The 19,296-nt window shown below is 27.4% G+C and overlaps 2 protein-coding genes across 7 annotated transcripts in view; one reads left to right on the top strand and one right to left on the bottom strand.

Moving 5' to 3' along the window:
• The window catches only part of iav (transient receptor potential cation channel subfamily V iav), a 59,163-nt gene extending 51,839 nt beyond the window's left edge, over positions 1 to 7,324 (top strand). The window contains exons 11-13 of the mRNA XM_089175030.1: positions 1,549 to 1,812; positions 1,895 to 2,237; positions 6,754 to 7,324. Of these exons, the coding sequence (XP_089031156.1) occupies positions 1,549 to 1,812; positions 1,895 to 2,237; positions 6,754 to 6,949 (803 nt within the window). The 3' untranslated portion in view covers positions 6,950 to 7,324. The remainder of the gene's footprint in view (positions 1 to 1,548; positions 1,813 to 1,894; positions 2,238 to 6,753) is intronic.
• Positions 1 to 19,296, bottom strand: part of LOC107071877 (uncharacterized) — a 144,408-nt gene that overhangs the window by 29,350 nt on the left and 95,762 nt on the right. The window lies entirely within an intron of this gene.

Genomic DNA, 19,296 nt, shown 5'->3' with positions numbered 1-19,296 from the left:
TTCTTACTTCTTTCCACATATTTATATCAGAAATGAGCTACACCCTTTTGGAGAAGGAAGGAGATTATAAATCTTATTGACCAATAGCATAAGGATCCACCCCATAGTCCACCGATGGGTACAACCTATAGTTTTTGGTAGTGGAAACTATGCATAAAGAAACTTGATCTGGAACATCGGAATGTTATCTCTTTTATGGTATCGCATATGTTTACATAGGAATCCGAAATTCTTCAAAGAGTCCCGACACTGCACAAAGGGTTTTTATTGCACCAATATATCCCGATAATTCTAAGGTTTGTTTTATGGTTTTATGGCCCTCCTAAACTTTCCTTTTAGTTTCTGAATAGAGTTTCCCTTTTCAGAAAATAAAATATAACGAAAAGAACTGAATACTGTTTTTTTTTTTCCTACAATAATATAATTTTAATATAATTAATTATTTACTTTTATATTATAATTATTTTAATCTAATTATTTTATATATTATTTACTTTTATATATAATTATTTATATTTATATTATTTGAGTAATGATGTGTGTGTGTGTGTGTGTGTGTGTGTGTGTGTGTGTGTGTGTGTGTGTGTGTGTGTGTGTGTGTGTGTTGATTGTTTTTAATAAAATAAAAACATTTACACAAATAGAAGAAACTTTACACGTTTTATAATATCAACTAAAATTATGCAAAGTTTGAAAAAAAACCTTGATAGGTCAGTTTTAAAAATAGAATCTTTGCATTTATGTCTTTGTAGGTCAATAAGAGAATGATTTTACATATGTATTAGTTTTATTACCAAATACTGGATATTTTGGAAGACAATACAGTGGTTTGGTCCACTTTGGTTCGCAATGACTCATATCTATTGTTTCGAGATATTTCGAGGATTACATTTGTACATTTAAATGAATTCCATATATCGTTGAAATAACAAACACTATCTATTTATTTTTTGCGCAATATCGTAAAAAATTACATTGAATTAATTTCATTGAAAATAATGTTCATGTGAAATAACTGATAAGCTCATTTGATTTTTTTTTGTTTTAATTTTTGACTCACAATTAGACTACTTTTATAATTGTGGTCACGTTTACAGTGTGTAGTTTTTATAGCTAATGATTTTTTTCTTCTCTTTCGTAATTGTTTATTTTACTTTTATATTTATTTGTATTTTTGAACGATGCGTTATCGAAAATAGTTTGCAAAATATTATACATTATCACCCGATATAAATATTCTCATTAAATTATTGTAAATAACAGGTACATAAAACATCTAACACATTAATCTCGTAATACAGGAGTCTGTAAATATATTAGCGTTAAAATATGTAATTTATTAATTTATAAAATATCTAGGCATTTAGAGGAAAATATATAAAGTGAATTTTATTATATTATACATTTTAATTAATTGTTTTATAAATAATATAACTCTTTTGCAACAGTAAAATTTATTTTTCGAGATATAATATTGTAACATAATTTTATAACTATTTTTATTGATACAACCTGTAATGCATATGATTTAATTTCAATCTCGTTTAGAATCTAAACTGTCCAAAGAAGAGGATCCATTTTTAAAATTAATCATAGCATCGGAGTTGACGAATGACGAAGAATTGTTACCAAAATTAGCAAAAGATGTTTTAGAGGTAGCAGAAAAATCAGTTCAAATGACAACAGAGACGACTAAATCAAAGTCACAAATTTTAGAAGGATTAGCTTTGATTATGGCACCAACCAACATAGAAAATTCCGTCCCAAAAAAACAATACTTCGTTGAATCGAGTGACAATGATCTTGGTACAAGTAAGGTTATGTTAAGGTTATGTTATTGATAAGAAACAACAAATTCTAATCGAATGTATTAACATTATTTAATTTATTTAAGATGAAAAAAGTTTAGGTACGGAATCGTATCTTAGAAGAATCAGGTCAGCGAACAACAGATTTATGAAGAGTAGAAAAAAATGTGGAAGGAAGCCTGGCAACGACAGTTCTTCCTCGTCCTCGTCTACGTCTACTTCGGCGTCGATGTACGTCGACGAGAATATTATCGGTTATAGGTCTTTGCTGAATGGACCGGAAGAGGAACCGACGAAGCGTATACCGAACAAAGATCGCAAGAAGTCTGTCGAAACAATTAAGGACGAGGTCGAACAAAATGGTGCTGCTACTTGCAATCCGTTAGAGGATAAGCCACAGAAACGACGACCCAAGACAGCTAGGAATAGGTATCATCTTTTTCTATTTCTTTATTCTTTCTTTTCTTCTATTTTTCTTTTGAAAGAAAAAAGAAATCAAAAGGAAAATCGAATTTTGTCTTCAAACAAAAATTTGTCTTTATCAAAACGCAGCCATATTAGTTATTTATATGTGATTACGCCATTTTATTTAATATGGCGTCTATTATTATTTACATAAATCATAGAAATAACGACCGAAGACAGCTACGAATAGATTTTTATTTTCTCTATTTTCTATTTTTATCCTTTTTTTCTTCGAAAAAAAAGAAATCAAAATAAAAGTCAAATTTTTTTTCAAACCAAAATTTGTTTTTACCAAAACGCAGCCATATTTGTTATTCATATAGTTCCGCCATTTTATTCAATATGGCGTCTATTATTATTTACATAAATCATAGAAATAACGACCGAAAACAGCTAGGAATATATTTTCATTTTCTCTATTTTCTATTTTTATCCTTTTTTCCTTCGAAAAAAAAAGAAATCAAAATAAAATTCAAAATTTATCTTCAAATAAAAATTTTTCTGTACCAAAAGCAGTCATATTTCTTATTTACTTGATTCCGCCATCTTATTCAACATGGCGTCGATTAATATTTACATAAATCATAAAAATGATGACCGAACACAGGTAGGATTAGATCTCTTTTTTTATTTTCTTTATTATTTTATACATTTTATTTATTTTTTTGTTTTTGTTTTTGTTTCTTCGAAATAAAAAAACAATCAAAAATAAAGTTGACATTTTTATTAAACCAAATTTGTCTTTACTAAAAGCAGTTATATTTCTTATTTATAAGATTCCGCCATTTTATTTAATATGGCTTTGCTTATTATTTCCATAAATTATAAAAACGACAATTGAAAACAGTTAGAAATAGATTTTTATTTTCTCTGTTTTCTATTTTGATCCTTTTTTTCTTTTAAAGAGGAAATAGATCAAAACAAAAGTCAAATACTTTCTCCAACAAAAAATTTGTCTCTACCAAAGGCAGCCATATTAGTTACTCATATGATGTCGCTATTATATTCAATATAGCGTTGCTTATTATTTTCATAAATTATAAAAACGACGACTGAAAACAATTAGAAAAAAAATTTTTTTTTTCTCTTTTCATGCATGTTTTTATTTTCTTTACAAGAAAAAAGAAATCAAAACGAAAGTCGAATTTTCTCTCCAAACAAAAAATGTGTCTCTACTAAAAGCAGTTAAATTTTTTATTTATATGATTCCTTCAAAATTCCTTCAAAAATTTGTATTTACCAAAAGCAGCTATATTAGTCACTCATATGATTTCGCAATCTTTTTCAAGATGGCGATTCTTACTATCTCCGTAAGCTGTATAAACAACGACAGAAAACAGTAAAGATTTACTTTCTTTTTTTTCTCTTTCTTTTCATATCTTTCTTCAAAATAAGAAAAAAGAGAAGAAAAAGAAAAAGACCAAAAATATAAGAGACAAAAGTAGAATGTCTGTTTCCAACAAAAATTTGTCTTTACCCAAAAGCAGTCATATTAGTTATTTATATGATTCCACCATTTTATCCAACATGGCGTCATTTACACTATCTCCATATTCATTGAAGCAATTTAATGGGTATTTTTACTCGAAAGAGAATCATTTTTTCACTCGGTTTGCCAATTATCTATCGTCTTGCAAGAACAAAATAAATATCGAAGAAAATAGAGAGGTTATATTTCTCTCATTCTTTCTTTCATTATGTCTTCTTCTCTTTCTATCTCCCTTTCTCTTTCTCTTTCTCTTTCTCTTTCTCTTTCCCTTCTTCTTATTTTATCTCCAACGACATCGTCCCACCCTTTTTTTTCCTTCTTAATACTACCTCGTCGTCTTGGTCGTTTAATTGAGCCGATTATTGCTACAAAGCATCCATATTTCATTACAGGAAATTGATTATAACGCTTGACCGAACTTACCCGATACTTTTTTTGAACAATTATCTTCGTAAATTAACTAAGCAATATTCTTTTTATTACTTTTTCTTTTTTTTTCTTTTCTATCGTTAGAAAATGTTGTCCTTTAGCACACAAGACAGATACTTATGTACAATAGGACACCCCAGTATTATATGAGATATATGTTTGTTCTTCGTAAATACCAATCTAAGTGTGCACAAAAACTATAATTACATAAATAATTAATGTAGGATATTTTTTATAATTTTTACTTGTAAAATACAGTCTTACGAAACTCACAATTAATTTTGTCTTATGGTTTGATGGGGTTTTTAATTAGATTGATCAGTTTAGAACTGTCTTCTGTATTTTTTTTTTTATCGTTTTTAAATTGACATTAACTGTAGAATTATTATTGTGACTTATTGTAACTAATTTTGTTAGAAATTATTTTACGAATTAATCACACTTCTCTTTCACTATGAATATATATATATATATCATTCTTGATGATATTTCGAAGGAAATAGGCTTGCATTGACGTCTATCTAGTTCACTCGATAAATCAATTATTATTCGAGTAGGCTTAACTTTTAGAAAGTACAAGCTCAATACTCGAGATAATATCGACAAGTAGTTTCAATAGCAAATTGAAAGATTTAGAACAACCAAAATAACTAATTATTATATAGAACATAGTATATAAATATATATATTTTTTTCTTATATTATGCATAATAATATGCAATCCTAATAAAATATCCTTTAAAAGAAAATTAGCTTAAATTTAACTCGAAATAGAAATACAACTCATATTATTATTCTTAAAATATATCTTAAAAGCTTCATTTATAAAAAGTAAATGAATTAATTACAAAAATAATTTACAGGAAAAGGTTTTACCTAGAAATCGTACATGTTGATGTAACTGTAAAAACAAGAAAAATATACCTGCTTTTTATGTATAATAATTGATCATCCTGTATTTTTACTATTATTTCAATGTTATTACTTTAGTATCAAAATCCATTTAATATCCATAAAAATATGAATAATACAAAATACATTTGTTTAAAAATGACATATTTATTAATATACTTTGAACATTAAATAATTTAAATTTGATATTTTATTAGATGAAAATTTTCAATTCAAAGTCATCACTGGCCAGGAACATAAAAACAAATGTATTTCAGTTTAAACTATTCAAAATATTAGTAAAATATATTAGAGTGTTAGATATGCCTGAAATGATTGATAATTAATCGAAAAAACTGTATATTGTAGTCTAATAGCACGAAGTATGAGTTCGACGTACAGTTCTCTTCGAGATCCACCATTAAACTGTCTCATTGTCCTCCGTGAAAGTTCTTTTATTGATTTTTGTTTATATGACTTCTCGAAGACTACATATGTATAACGTAAACACTATTTGGAAAGTTATATGAACAAGAATTAATAAAAGAATTTTAACTGACTTTCGTAGAGAACAATGAGACCCAGTCCAACAGTGGATTTTGAAGAGAACAGTACATCGAACTTATAATCCGCGTTTTTAAATAACAATATACATTTTCTTTGATTAATTAACAATCATTTAAGATATATCAAACACTATCAAGGTATATCACACCCTCATTCATCCTTTCATAAACAAACGTATCTCACAATAAGTATCGATCGACGTATCACATCATACTAATACACATACACATAACCCTAACCTAGAATCTTCCATAATCTCGTTAAACTATCAATCAACTGTAGACTCTATTTCACTATTTCTCTTCCTTTCTATTCGTGTCGTTTCATAAAATGTTATCATTACCCTCGCTTAATAAGTTTTGTACTTTAAAAATAAAAACAGAATCATTGTAACAGTAGATGAGGTATAAAGTGATTAACGAAAGTATTCAAATACTAGGTTCTAAAACTTGAAAGAATAACCGTATATGTAAAAAATATGTCAAAATATGTGGAAACATATGTTTAACATACAAAAATATGCCGTAGATTGTTATATCATTCCTTCAGAAAATTATATAAACGAGAAACATAGAAAAGAATTTTAATTGACTTTCATAGAGGACAATGAACCCCAGTCTAACAGTGAATTTCAAAGAGAATCTTACATTCTAAATTTCAATATACATTTTCTTCGATTAATTAACAATCATTTCAGATATATAGAACATCATTTGTTTTATTTCACTCTCTCTTTCTCTCTCTCATTCACTTTTTTTTCATGTCGTTTCATAAAATATTATCATCGTTTAAGAAGTTTCACTTTAAAAAGAATCTTTTCTATATTTAACGTAATTTCCTAATGTTTCTGATCAACAAAATAAATTTTGTTTTGAACATTTCTATAGTTGTAGGTTTTAAAAATGAGTCCTGAAAATGTCAACAAAATATGCATCCTATATCAATTATGCAATTATATCCCATATAATTATATTATCCCATAATAATGATTTACCCATGGCCCGTAGCAAATCTCTTGAAATGTGTTCAACAATCAACATGTTAAAATCAACCAAATCCTAATTGTTTCTATCTCGTTTTTTTTTTTTTTAATTATATGCGCAGAGTAGCACCGAAGGATGAACCAATTGATAAAAGAGAATCGATTGAACGAAATAAGATACCTTTTGAAACGATTACAACGACGACAACGATGGAAACAGAAACTACGACAGATCCGTTGGAACCATGGAGCACGCGTGGTATTAAGGACATGAACGCCATATTGGCTTGGAAGGAAAATACGCTGGACAGTCCTTAATGTAACTTTATGATACTGAGGTTGCACGTACAACAGACACCTCCTACAACCAACCAAACCATCTAACTACACACACAGACATAACATACATACATACATACGTATATAAACGCACTCAAACAACCCCCCAACACTAGTGTCCTGATTGCATCGACGAAAAGACTCTACTTTCGCTTGACTCGAAAGTTTACACGCCTGAAGAAATTGGAATTTAAAGAAGGTCGGAGGAAGACTTAATGGGTGAAAGAAAAAAGAGATAGAAATATATTAAAGAATACCACAGTGGTACACCTTAAAAAATAATAATAAAAAGAAAAAGAAAAAAAGAAATCAAATAATACAATAAAAAACAAAAATTAAAAATTCTTATGTTTATCTTTTCTTTATTATAATATATATATAGTAGTTTATTATTTATTATTACAGTGTAGTAGTATTAATAATAATATACATTATTAATATATTATAACAGTATTAATAATATATATATAGTAGTATATATATGTATATATTATTTTTAGATTTTCATTTTCATTCATTTTTCTAATATAGTTGTTTAACATTTATTATTACAGTATAATAGTATTAATAATGTATATATTATTTTTACATTTTCATTTACATTCATTTTTCTAATATCTTTTTTAACATACATCTATTATCTACCGTAAATTTCATCGTCACTTGATAATCTTTAAAATTAAAATAATAAGATATAAGAGCCCTTAAGATCAACGATTTTCTAATATTAAAAAATATCCAATAGTGTTTATAAATATGTGAATAAAATTATTTACAGATAACACATACAAAAATATACACGTAAGCGCGCCATATACGTTTACAGATAATTACACACACACACACACACACAAAATTAGAGTTTACACAATTAGAAATAAGTTCTATATAGATTTATATTTGTTTTTCTATATATTTAGATTATATTTTAAAAGTTTTTACAGTAACGTCCTAATCATTTTTAAATATAAATTTTAATAATGAATTTAACGAATAAAAAATAAACACTATATATATATTTATATTATTGTTCTTTCTTTTTTTATTATTTCAAATTAATATTTAATTAATTTTCATAGTGTTAAAAACATGAATAGAAGAGAAGTTTCATAACTTCAACGAATAGGGCAACGTTAAGATTATTATTACTTTCGACGAATATCAAAGATGAACACAAGAGAGGTGCAGAAGGAGTGGTTGGGGATGTGGAAGAGGGTGGGGGGGGATAAAGTCAAGTCTATAACAAAACGCATATACATTATATATTATACGTACATATTATACATTTGGTGTACGGAGAAGAAGACTACAAGGAATCCTTTAGTAGTATACTTTAAAAGGGCTTTAAACTTGAACTACACTTTACAGGGTTTGTCAATTAGGCAATTAAAAGTTGATGTGTATAAAGGAAGGAGGATTTCTAAAGAGTGGGATATAACAACAAAATGAACGTAACAACATGGCTTAGCAATTATAACGCTCGTTTGATAATTTCAATAATAATAATAATAATAATAATAATAATAATAATAATAATAATAATAATAATAATAATGATAAGTTATGTTTATATCTTTCATCTTTTTTCAATTTTTGTTTCTCTCTCTCTTTTTTATTACTCTTTCTTTCTGTGTTACGATGAAGAAGTAATTATTTATCGATTAATTAATTTGTTTGTTTATTAACGGATAGAATTATTGGATAAATAGAAAAATAAATAAATAAATATAATGTGAAATTTTATTAATAAAAGAAATAAATAAAATAAATATTTGTAGTATTTATAATTAATATTTAATATTTATTTATTTAAAATTAATTCATTTCTATTCATTATACATTAAAATTGATATAATTTAGAAAAAATAATTAAATATTAATTGTGTTTAATAATAAACGTTAATTATTATTTTAAATTTATAAATAAATGTTATTATTATTATTTAATATTTATTAATTAACTTATGTTAACTAATGAATATTAATTATTATTATAAATAACTAAATTAACAAAATAAACTTATTTTTTCTTTTTTTTTTTTAATAAAATAAAAATTAATAATTTTTAAAATAAAATTAGAAATATTTATACGTATTTATAAATAATTAACAAATTGTAATGAATTAATATCGAATAGACTAAGAATTCAAGGTCCTGGTACCAACTAAAATCAAAAGTATATTTAAAAATAAAATTTAAACAAAAATAAACCCCCAAACTTAATATTTGAGTCGTTGATTTTGAAAATGGAACAAATTTATATTATGTTATTGCTAAATATTTTAATTTAAATAGTTTTAAAAAAATATTCGCGCGTAAGTAATAATAAATTTATTTTATATGTTAATACATTTATTTTTTAAATTAATTCAAAACATATATTTTATGTTTATTTGTAATAAAAATTTATCTAAATGATATCAATTTCATAAAATGTATTTTCTACATTTTCAAAATTAACAGCTCATTTATTGACACGTATCAAGTACATAGATCAAACAATTATTATTTTACATTATTGTTTCCTTGTTGAATATTTAATTGTTTTGTGAACAATCTTTTTTTGTACGAAGATTCCACGAACAATTATTTTTAATTTTTCTTTTTTGATTTGTCGATATATTTCAACATAACCTACAAATATAAATTAATCATGCAAAAGTTTATTACCATCTTTTTTGAACACCTTGTATATAGGATAAAGTTGTTTAAGTCGCATCTCATAAGAAAATAAGCTAATAAAATGTGTGTTTTATAAAGAAACAAGAAATATTTTTAACATTTATAACTTCATTTAAAATTGATTATATTTTGTTTTCATCTTTTTAATAAAATTCGAAATATTTCTAATTTTTTTTATACACAATTACAATTACAAATCGTACTAAATTTAATATCGACACGATTAAGACATAAGAATCCTGAAAAATCATACCTAAGAATAAAATTCAAACAATAACAAAACAAAAGGTAATATTTATAAACTAATTATTTAGTTAAGTGAATTTATTTGTTGTTTTGTTAATTTCAACACATAGATCGTATTGTAATCATCCAATCATACTTAATGTACTAGAAATCGCTTAACTAATCACTTTTACTTTTTTTGTCTTGTCAACATTTTTCAACATAACCTACAAATACGAATTAAACCTACATTAATGAAAACAAAAAACAATGTATCCTTGAAAATATTGAATTGTCCGGAAAGTTCGTACCAATGTTGACAAAAGATTAAAACGCAACTCATTTAATGTTTTTTTTTTTAGTGTATATTTATTAAATTATATATATATATAAGTGTAATTCTGTTGCACAAACTTTTTTCCATCTTTATGAATAACCTCAAAATGTCGTCTTTCCAGAACTTCTCAGGTTTTTCAGCAACAAAAACTTTATGCCACCTACTGAAAATAGACATGAACTTTTCAGACAACCGGATATATCGAGTACAATTTAAGTAACTTCTGTAAATACGATTTGCATTACGCTTTTTTTATAAATAAACATTTAATAAAATAATAAATAGAAATATTGAAGTATTACAACATACGAATTGACTATTTTTACAGAATACCACAGAATAATAAAAACAAGAATATATGAACAACATATTGATGTGAAACTTAACAAACACATACACAAAATTATAAGATAACAACCATAAGTTTACTTGTTAAGACGTTATGTTAGCAAACAGCCGGTAACAAACGCTGTTTGCGTGAACCAATATCGTTGACGTACCGAACAATTAACTGCAGCTGGGAACTACGTTGACATGATATTTAATTAGGAACTTTAAAGGTACGATTTAAATAGTTGTACTGACTTAATCAATCTTATCATAAATCGGATTAACAGAATGAAGAAGACAAAAATTAACAAATAATAGGATTAATAATTATAAACAAAAAAATACAAAATCTATCTATACTTATCAAACAATAATATATGAAATGAATTTTTATTTATAATAATCTTCTATTTTGTTTTTTCATAGATTCAACTAATTTTATAAATATTTAAAATTCGATTAACCCTTTGAATGTTGCAAACTTTTAGTTGAAATGTTTTGTATTATTTTTTTATAATAATTTCGAAGAGATATTCACAATTATTTAATATCAATCACCACCTTATATATTATAATAATTAAAAAACACATAAATAATTTTCATTTTCATATAAAACACGTATATGTTCGAAATCCTAATACGACAGAAGATACCAAGAAAATTGGTCAACCTGGTTCAACTTTGCCTAAAGGAAACTAGGGGTAAAAAATGAGGATAGGTAACCAAATGTCGGAAGATTTTAGTATCCATAGCGGGTTAAAACAGGGGGACGCATTGTCACCCCTTTTGTTCAATTTAGTACTGGAATTCGCTGTCAAAGAACTGCAGAAAGGTAAAGATGGTTTACAGTTGAAAGGGACAACACAATTGTTGACATACACGGACGATATTGCTTTGTTAGGGGACAATAAAGGGTCATTAATTAATAACGCGAAAATATTAATAGATAATACTAAAGATCTGGGACTGCAAATAAGCGCGGAAAAAACCAAATATATGATAACCGATAGAGTTCAGAATATGCCTAGTACTGGGACTTTGGTCGTCCGGGATAAAATTTCCGAACGGGTCAGCAACTTAAGGTATTTAGGATCGATCATAAACCAGATAAACTAAATTAACGTAGAACTTAAGAAAAGAATCAATTTAGGCAATTCATGTTTTTATTCGGTTAACAAATTACTCAGCTCGCGGTTGCTGTATAGGCGATTAAAAATCAGGATATACAAGACAATCATCCTGCCGGTAGTCCTTTATGGTAGAGAAACGTGGTCGCTTACGTTACGGGACGAAAAGAAATTTAGGGTTTTCGAAAACAAAGTTCTTCGTAAAATCTTCGGTGCTAAACGCGATGAGAAAACGGGCGAATGGAGAAAACTCCATAACGTTGAAGTACATCGATTGCACAACAAACCGGATATTATTAACGTCATAAAATCACGCCGATTAAGATGGGCTGGTCACGTGGCGCGCATGAGGAAGGATCGAACGGCGCACAAAATATTGGTCGGTATACCGAACGGGAAATGACCACTAGGTAGACCGAAACGTAAATGGGAAGATAATATTAGAAGAGACCTGAAAGAAATAGAATACGAAGACCGCGAATGGAAGGATCGCGCACTGGGACGGGAACAATGGCGGGATTAGGTATTTGCCGGATTGAACTTCCGAGTTCCTGATGCCAATTAATAAATAAATAAATAAATAAATTTATTATTAGAATCTAGTTAATAAAAAATTATTTCATTCCTACAAAACATTTTAGTTAAAAGTATTCAGCACTCAAAGCGTTAAATATAGAATTCAGTGTCCACATTAACGATAAACACAGAAATTTATCGGCTAACTTCACGATGTTAAGATTTTCGTGTCACTGTGCGCGCGCATTGTAAAAAAATCTTTCAAATGTTAACGGTAACCGATTGTCACCCTGTATACGTATGAATGTGCTATGTCTATCTCTTTCTACAAGGATGGCGTTTGACAAAGGATCTAGAAAGGTTGACTGGGGGGTGTGGGGGTTGAGTGGGGATGGCGTAGGGGTGGGGGTGTGGGGAATTGTTGGGATGAAAAGAGCGTGAACGATTCGAGGCAGGCTCCGACCACGGACAACGAGATTCTCGTTCGATCAATGGAGAAACTTCCAAACGAACGGGAACCATCCTCTCTCTGTCTCTCTCTCGTTCTCTCTCTCTCTCTCACACACACACTTTTAAGGGAGTTTCCTGTGAAACTTCGTTTAATGAACTTTCGACTTACTTATACGGAATTTGAAAGAGATAGAGACAGAGAGAAAGAGGGGGGGAAGAGTTGGTGTGACACGTCAACTAAGGCGACTACTCTTTGAGTCAATCGCATACTGCGAGAGCATTCAAGATGAATCACGTAGTATCGCGTACATAAGTTAGGAACAAAAGTTTATACCGGGTGTATATAAAGTATATTACTTTCCTCCAAATATTTGTTGTAATCGTACGTTTTGTGAAGTGAAAAATAAAGGATAGGGGAAAATAATTTTACGCTTTAAGGTAAAGATTAGAATTTAAAAGTTTTTTCGAAAGTTATAATGTGTGTGTAAATTGTATATATAATTATATGTAAATATGAATTGTATTATACTAAAGTTAATATATATATATATATATATATATATATACTAGGATGCACCGGTCACGCGTTTGCTGTGGCTTTGTTATAAAGTGTTGATTTACAATAATTCTAAGCTATTAGATGGTTCGAAAAGTTGTTTCGTTTTTTTTTTGTAAAAATGAAGATAATTTTTGCTTCGAGGTTAAACCTAAACCTTTCAAGTGGTCATAAATAGTTGAATTTGATAAATTTAACCTCTCATTGATCTCATGTATTACTCTTTGTCAGTTTGCATCAACTAATGCCATTATTGTGTCAGTAAAAAACGAAACGACTTTCTGAACCACCTAATATTTAGTAAATTATAACAACGCACAAAATAATACTACAATAAGAATGAAATACATAATATAAGAATGCTAGAAATAAATATAAAAAGCAAGATTAGTTATGTCATACGTAAATTTGAAAAAAAGTGAAGTAATTGAATTGTGATACAGCGCCTTCTATTGAAAACTTATAGAACCTTGATATCTTAGATAAGCTCTAAATAATAAATATATAATACATAAATAACAATACACAAAATATTACCACAATTAGAATAGAATAAATACATAAAATAATAATACAAAAAAAAAATAAAAAAAGTAAGGTTATGTCGTATGTAAATCTGAAAGAAACTTCTAACCTGAATAAATTAAAATAATTCGATTGAAATACAGCGCCGTCTATTGAAAGCTTCCAATTACTAAAAATTTAGATTAAAAAATCTAAAGTTCTTTACGATAAAAACTATCCTATATTCTAAGTTGAGAAAAATTGCACAAAACAAAACAATTTTATTAGGATTGGTTCAGTAGTTTCGAAATTTTTAATGGACAAGCATATTGTGACACTGAATTTTTATATATAAAGTTATGTTTATTGTTTAAAGTGTTTGTAATCGTGCGTTTTGCGAACTAAAAAATAAAGGATAGGGGGAAATAATGTCACATTTTAAGATGTAAGATTCAATTTTGAAAATTTTATTCCAAAGTTATAATATAAATCGTAATACTGTATATCTTTATATATAAAAATTTAGTGTCACAATGTTTGTCCACTAATAACTCCGAAACTCCCAAACCTATCTCAATGAAAGTTATTTGATCTGTTGTGATTTGTTTCAACTTAGAATATAGACTAGTTTTTATCTCGATTATTTTTATTTTTTATTGTTAATTTATGGATTCATTATTTAAAGGTTATGTAGGTCTCTAGGTACTGTAAGTTTTTAATAAATGGCGCTACATTTCAATTCAATTATCTCAATTTATTCACGTCACACGTGTTTTTCAGATTTACATACGACCTAACCTTACTTTTTCTATATTTTCGAGTATTCTTATTTTATGCATTCCATTCTAATTGTGGTATTATTTTTGTGTGTTGTTATAATTTCCTAAATAGTTTAGAATTATATTAAATCAATATTGTAATTGTGGTATTATTTTGTGTATTGTTATTTATATAATATATATTTATTATTAAAAGGTTATGTAAAGTATCTAGGTTCTGTAATTTCTTAGTAGATGGCGCTATATTACAATTCAATTATTTCATTTTATTTTCAGGTTTACATATGACATAACACTAACCTTGCTTTTTATATTTTTTTCGTATATTATTATTTTATTTATTCCATTCTAATTGTGGTATTATTTTGAATGTCTTTTATAATTTACTACAAAACGAGGTATCTTTGGCCATGTGTTACCGTAATTTTGTTATAATACTTTAATTTAATATAATTACTAAACTATTCAATGCAATCCAACTAATATTCTAAAATAAATTTAAAAACGTATAAATAATACTTTCTTTCTTCTCATTTAATAAGTTTGAAAGTTGAAAAATATCCATTTGTGAACTTAGGCTTAGAAAATCCATGTTACTCGAATTTGAGATATATAAAATGTAAAAATAAAAAACCTATATGTTATTTTATACCTAATTTGAATTCTGAGAAATTATTTAGTGAACATTAATCTGACTGAACATTAAATAATTTTGTATGTATATTAAATCAATGTCTTTTTATAACAAAACCACACAATAACGCGTGGCCTGAGTACCCTAGTTATATATAAAAAAAAAAAAAAAAAAAAAAAGAATAAATAATAAAAAATGAAAAAACATTTTATTGTTTATTCTCGTGAATGCACCCAGACACAGACTATTCCTGTGGGAAATAAAGTGCACGTAAATCGTCGTTTCATCGGGTACACAATATCTTACGGAATCGCAGTTGATCGAAACGATTCCTTTGTGTCGAAATTTCCTCTTTTACGAATGCTACTGCTCGATCCGTTCTGTAGACACTGCTAACACTCTCTTTCTCTCTCTCTCTCTTTCTATCTCTATCTCTCTCTCCGAATTTAAGAAAAGCCTCGTACACTCAGTTCAAACCCCCGTTTCCACCACTCTTCCTCTCAACCCTTATTCTCTTCATCCAGTCTCTTTATACGCTCTGTTTAGTCGTCACCGTAGCTTACTACTACTCCATTCTATTACATTTTCTTCTTCTTTCCATTTTATTGTTTTTTTTTTTTTGAAACATTACTTTATACTCTATCATCTTTAAAATTAAAATTAAATCTATTTAACAATTGAATAATTTTGAAAGTGATTTAAGTTCATTTACTGCTCGTAAATATACATTATTTTAACCCATTACCCACAACAATACGAAAATACAAAAAAAAAATTAAATTAACTGTATAATAATATTCATACTAACCAACTAGATATATTTTTGCAGCAATTGTTTTTTTATTTTTTTATTAAAATATAAAAAATTACAGCTCGTCCCATTTTTGGGACATTGGCGGAATGTACTATAGTATACTAAAAAAAAAAGATAAAAATATATATTTGTTTTATACAGTTTTCTGGAAAGTAATACAAAAAAAAATCTTTACTGTGTGTCTATTGATTTTATGAGATAATCTGTTCGGTAATAGTATACTTCTAAATTTACCCTTCCTCGAACAATTTTTGATTTTTGTGAACCTGGTCTTTTACGGCTTGATTTCACACCAGACAAATAACCAAGAAACTATTTTGCGTCTTAATGTCAAGTAATGAAATTTCTTCATAAAGGTGCGATATTTGGTACAAACTTCAAGTATTTATTACGGTTATATTTTCGACAGTAGCAATAAGTTCAGAAAGTGTTCAAATTCTTATTGAACCCATTTCTAAAAAAAAAATTCTGACAGGTATTTCATAATACATTCCGCCAATGTCCCAAAAATGGGACATTGCATTTTGAAGTGAAAAAAATACTTAATCAAGGATATATTTGAAATAATATTTCTCGATGGATATGTCAAACAAAGTCTAAGGAATAAGTTTGAATCAAAAGTTTGTTATTTAGAAGTATTGTTAACAATCTGCGATATCAGAAATAAAAACGTGCACAAGACCGACTAAGGTTATTAGTTTCAAACTGAATTTTGCAAATGATTTCAAATAAAATAATGGGAATTTTAAATATTTTCATAGAGCACGAGGTACGATCTCATTGTTCCAACGAATATATTTCATTCTGAAGTTTCAATTATTAAAAAAAAAAAAAAATTGAAAATGCCTCCTAAATGATAGGCTATTGGCTGGTAATGGGTCAATTAAATTAACCTAAAAAAAAATTATATAATAAAATTACATATTGATAAATAGAAACATTGCCAGATTTGATATAATTAACAAATATTTTTTAATTAACAAATATGTAAGCATTTAAAATTGCATCAATTTCAAAATAAACAATCCATATAAGTCGTCAATGTTCACTAACCTAGCTTTTTGCTCAAAATTACTTGTAAATTAGATTGCAACTAAGTTTTCCGCCATTTTTTTTAAATTTAACGTTTCGTATGTTATTAAATATTTTTGGCATAATCTTTTTAATCATTTGAGAAAAGATATTTTGTTTTACGAGAATCTGTTTTGTTTTTTTTTTGTTCGAGATAATTCATGTTAACTTTCAGATTATATTTGTTATAAATTATATTGTTAAAAATAGATTGTTAATTTGAGAAATTGGCGGGAACTTTTTTTCTATATTAACGATTTGTTTAACGAGCAATAGCTGATATCAGATTACTTAACGAATGTTAACACACTATCGGCGAGAACGTCGCGTGCTTGACTCACGCTTGTATCGGGCGAAAATGAGCGAAATATAAAAGCAGTGCACTTTTTAGAAAACATGTTATATCTTTACATCTAATAGTATTTTGAAGATGTAGAAAACATAAACTCAATGCTATCAAAATCGATCAACTGAATTTATGCTACTTTATAAGCACGATACTTGCAGCGTCAAAATAGCACATTTCATAAAATTATTAGTTTTTCTTAAAAATTAACAAATTTAAGACTAAACATTGGTCAGGCTTTGCAAAAAAAACAACCGAAAACATCATTCCTGCTCAAAACTTAGTGACAATGAACAAAAAAAACAAGCATTAGTAAGTGTTTTACTGAAACTTAGCTTACGTTCTGCATAAAACGTATTAATACGCGACCCGCCGACCAGCGCCAGTCTGTAAAACGGGTAGAACCACCCGACCCGCCGATAGTGTGTTAAGTTAATGATTTTTGACTGAATATAAATGAATTATAGTATAACTAATTTCAAGCATATCCTAAAGATTTGTCATTTTTCCTCATTTATTATTCATAAGAATCAAATATAGATATCAAGTTTGGTAATGTAGATTTATATGATTTTTTTTTTCTAACAACATTTTTCTTCTCGTTTCAAGAATATATTTTAAAATCCCATTATAGAAAAATTCATCGATTAAATAACGTAGATATCAAGACAATTAGGTTAGCTCATCTTCGTCGTATCTGTTTTTTCTTTCTTTTTCGTTTTATTTTTTTTTCGGTAAATGATTTAGAATCGAGTAGGAATGGGGGTGGGCAGGGGGAGGGGGGTAGAAAGGGTAATTCGTTCGTCGATTAGAAAAGTTTCCGTTCTCGAGTTTCTAGACTATATCGTCGCAACCAAATTAATTTCAAAAGGGGTTTTCCCGTAAATATCAGCATAATTAACTTAAACCGATCTAATTTTCGGGTCTACATGAAATAACTGGCTTGAATTCGAAAAAAAGGAAAGGCAGCAAGTAAAACTAAAAAAAAAAAGAGACAGATATGATGCTTGAAAAAAAAAATAACACGTTTAGAATCGCGAATGTTTATGAATTCGTATAAAGAAGCCATTTTGAAAAATCAACCTACGCGATCATCCGTGTGATTTTACCGACTTATGGTAAGAACGTCAATTTTTTAAAAATTATTATACAACAAACAAGATGAACCAATCAAAATTAATTTTAAGCTGACTTATTAGTAAGATATATTTTTATTTTGTTAAATCAATAAAATAAAAATCAAATAAAAAAAGTCAAACAAATGTAGACGAATAAAGAGACACATTTTGTACATTATAAAACGATTTAAAATGTGCAAATTCGAAAAAATCTTGTTCAATACTTTGACAAACGAACGAAGGATTAAATTTCGAAGGAAATTAAGGTCACAGGATTGAACCGATAAGGATAAAGATATTTCCTGATCGAGGTAACGATGAGACTCGTTATCATTTATTCCCCCTTCTAGTTTTTTTTCTCTTTTTCTGTCTAACTAAACCAGAGGTACTCAACCATTTTTCTTTAGTGGGTTTCCTGTTTCAAGTAAAATGCCCTGCAAATTGACACAGGTAAAAAAAAAAATTGTTCAATACGTTAAATATTACGCAAATTTCATATTTAGACGCATATTTTGATCGTAAAGAACGCAGTAGTCGATTGCAAACATTTTTATATATAAAAATTTAGTGTCAAAATGTTTGTCCCTTAGTAACTTTGAAATTACTGAACAGATCTTAATGAAATTTTGTTTATTTTGTATGATTTGTTTTAACTTAAAATATAGGATAGTTTTTATCGCAATTATTTTTTATTTTTTATTGCTAATTTATGGATTCATTATTCAAAGGTTATGTAGGTCTTTAGGTACTGTAAGTTTTTAATAGAGAGCTATTGTATTACAATTCAATTCATCTATTCAATTATCTTGATATATTCACGTCATACGTTTTTTTC

The sequence above is a fragment of the Polistes dominula genome, unplaced genomic scaffold (assembly GCF_049000335.1).
Source record: "Polistes dominula isolate Pdom_NZ unplaced genomic scaffold, Pdom_raw_medaka contig_78, whole genome shotgun sequence".
Taxonomy (NCBI): domain Eukaryota; kingdom Metazoa; phylum Arthropoda; class Insecta; order Hymenoptera; family Vespidae; genus Polistes; species Polistes dominula.
This window is presented reverse-complemented; position numbering and strand designations above follow the sequence as displayed.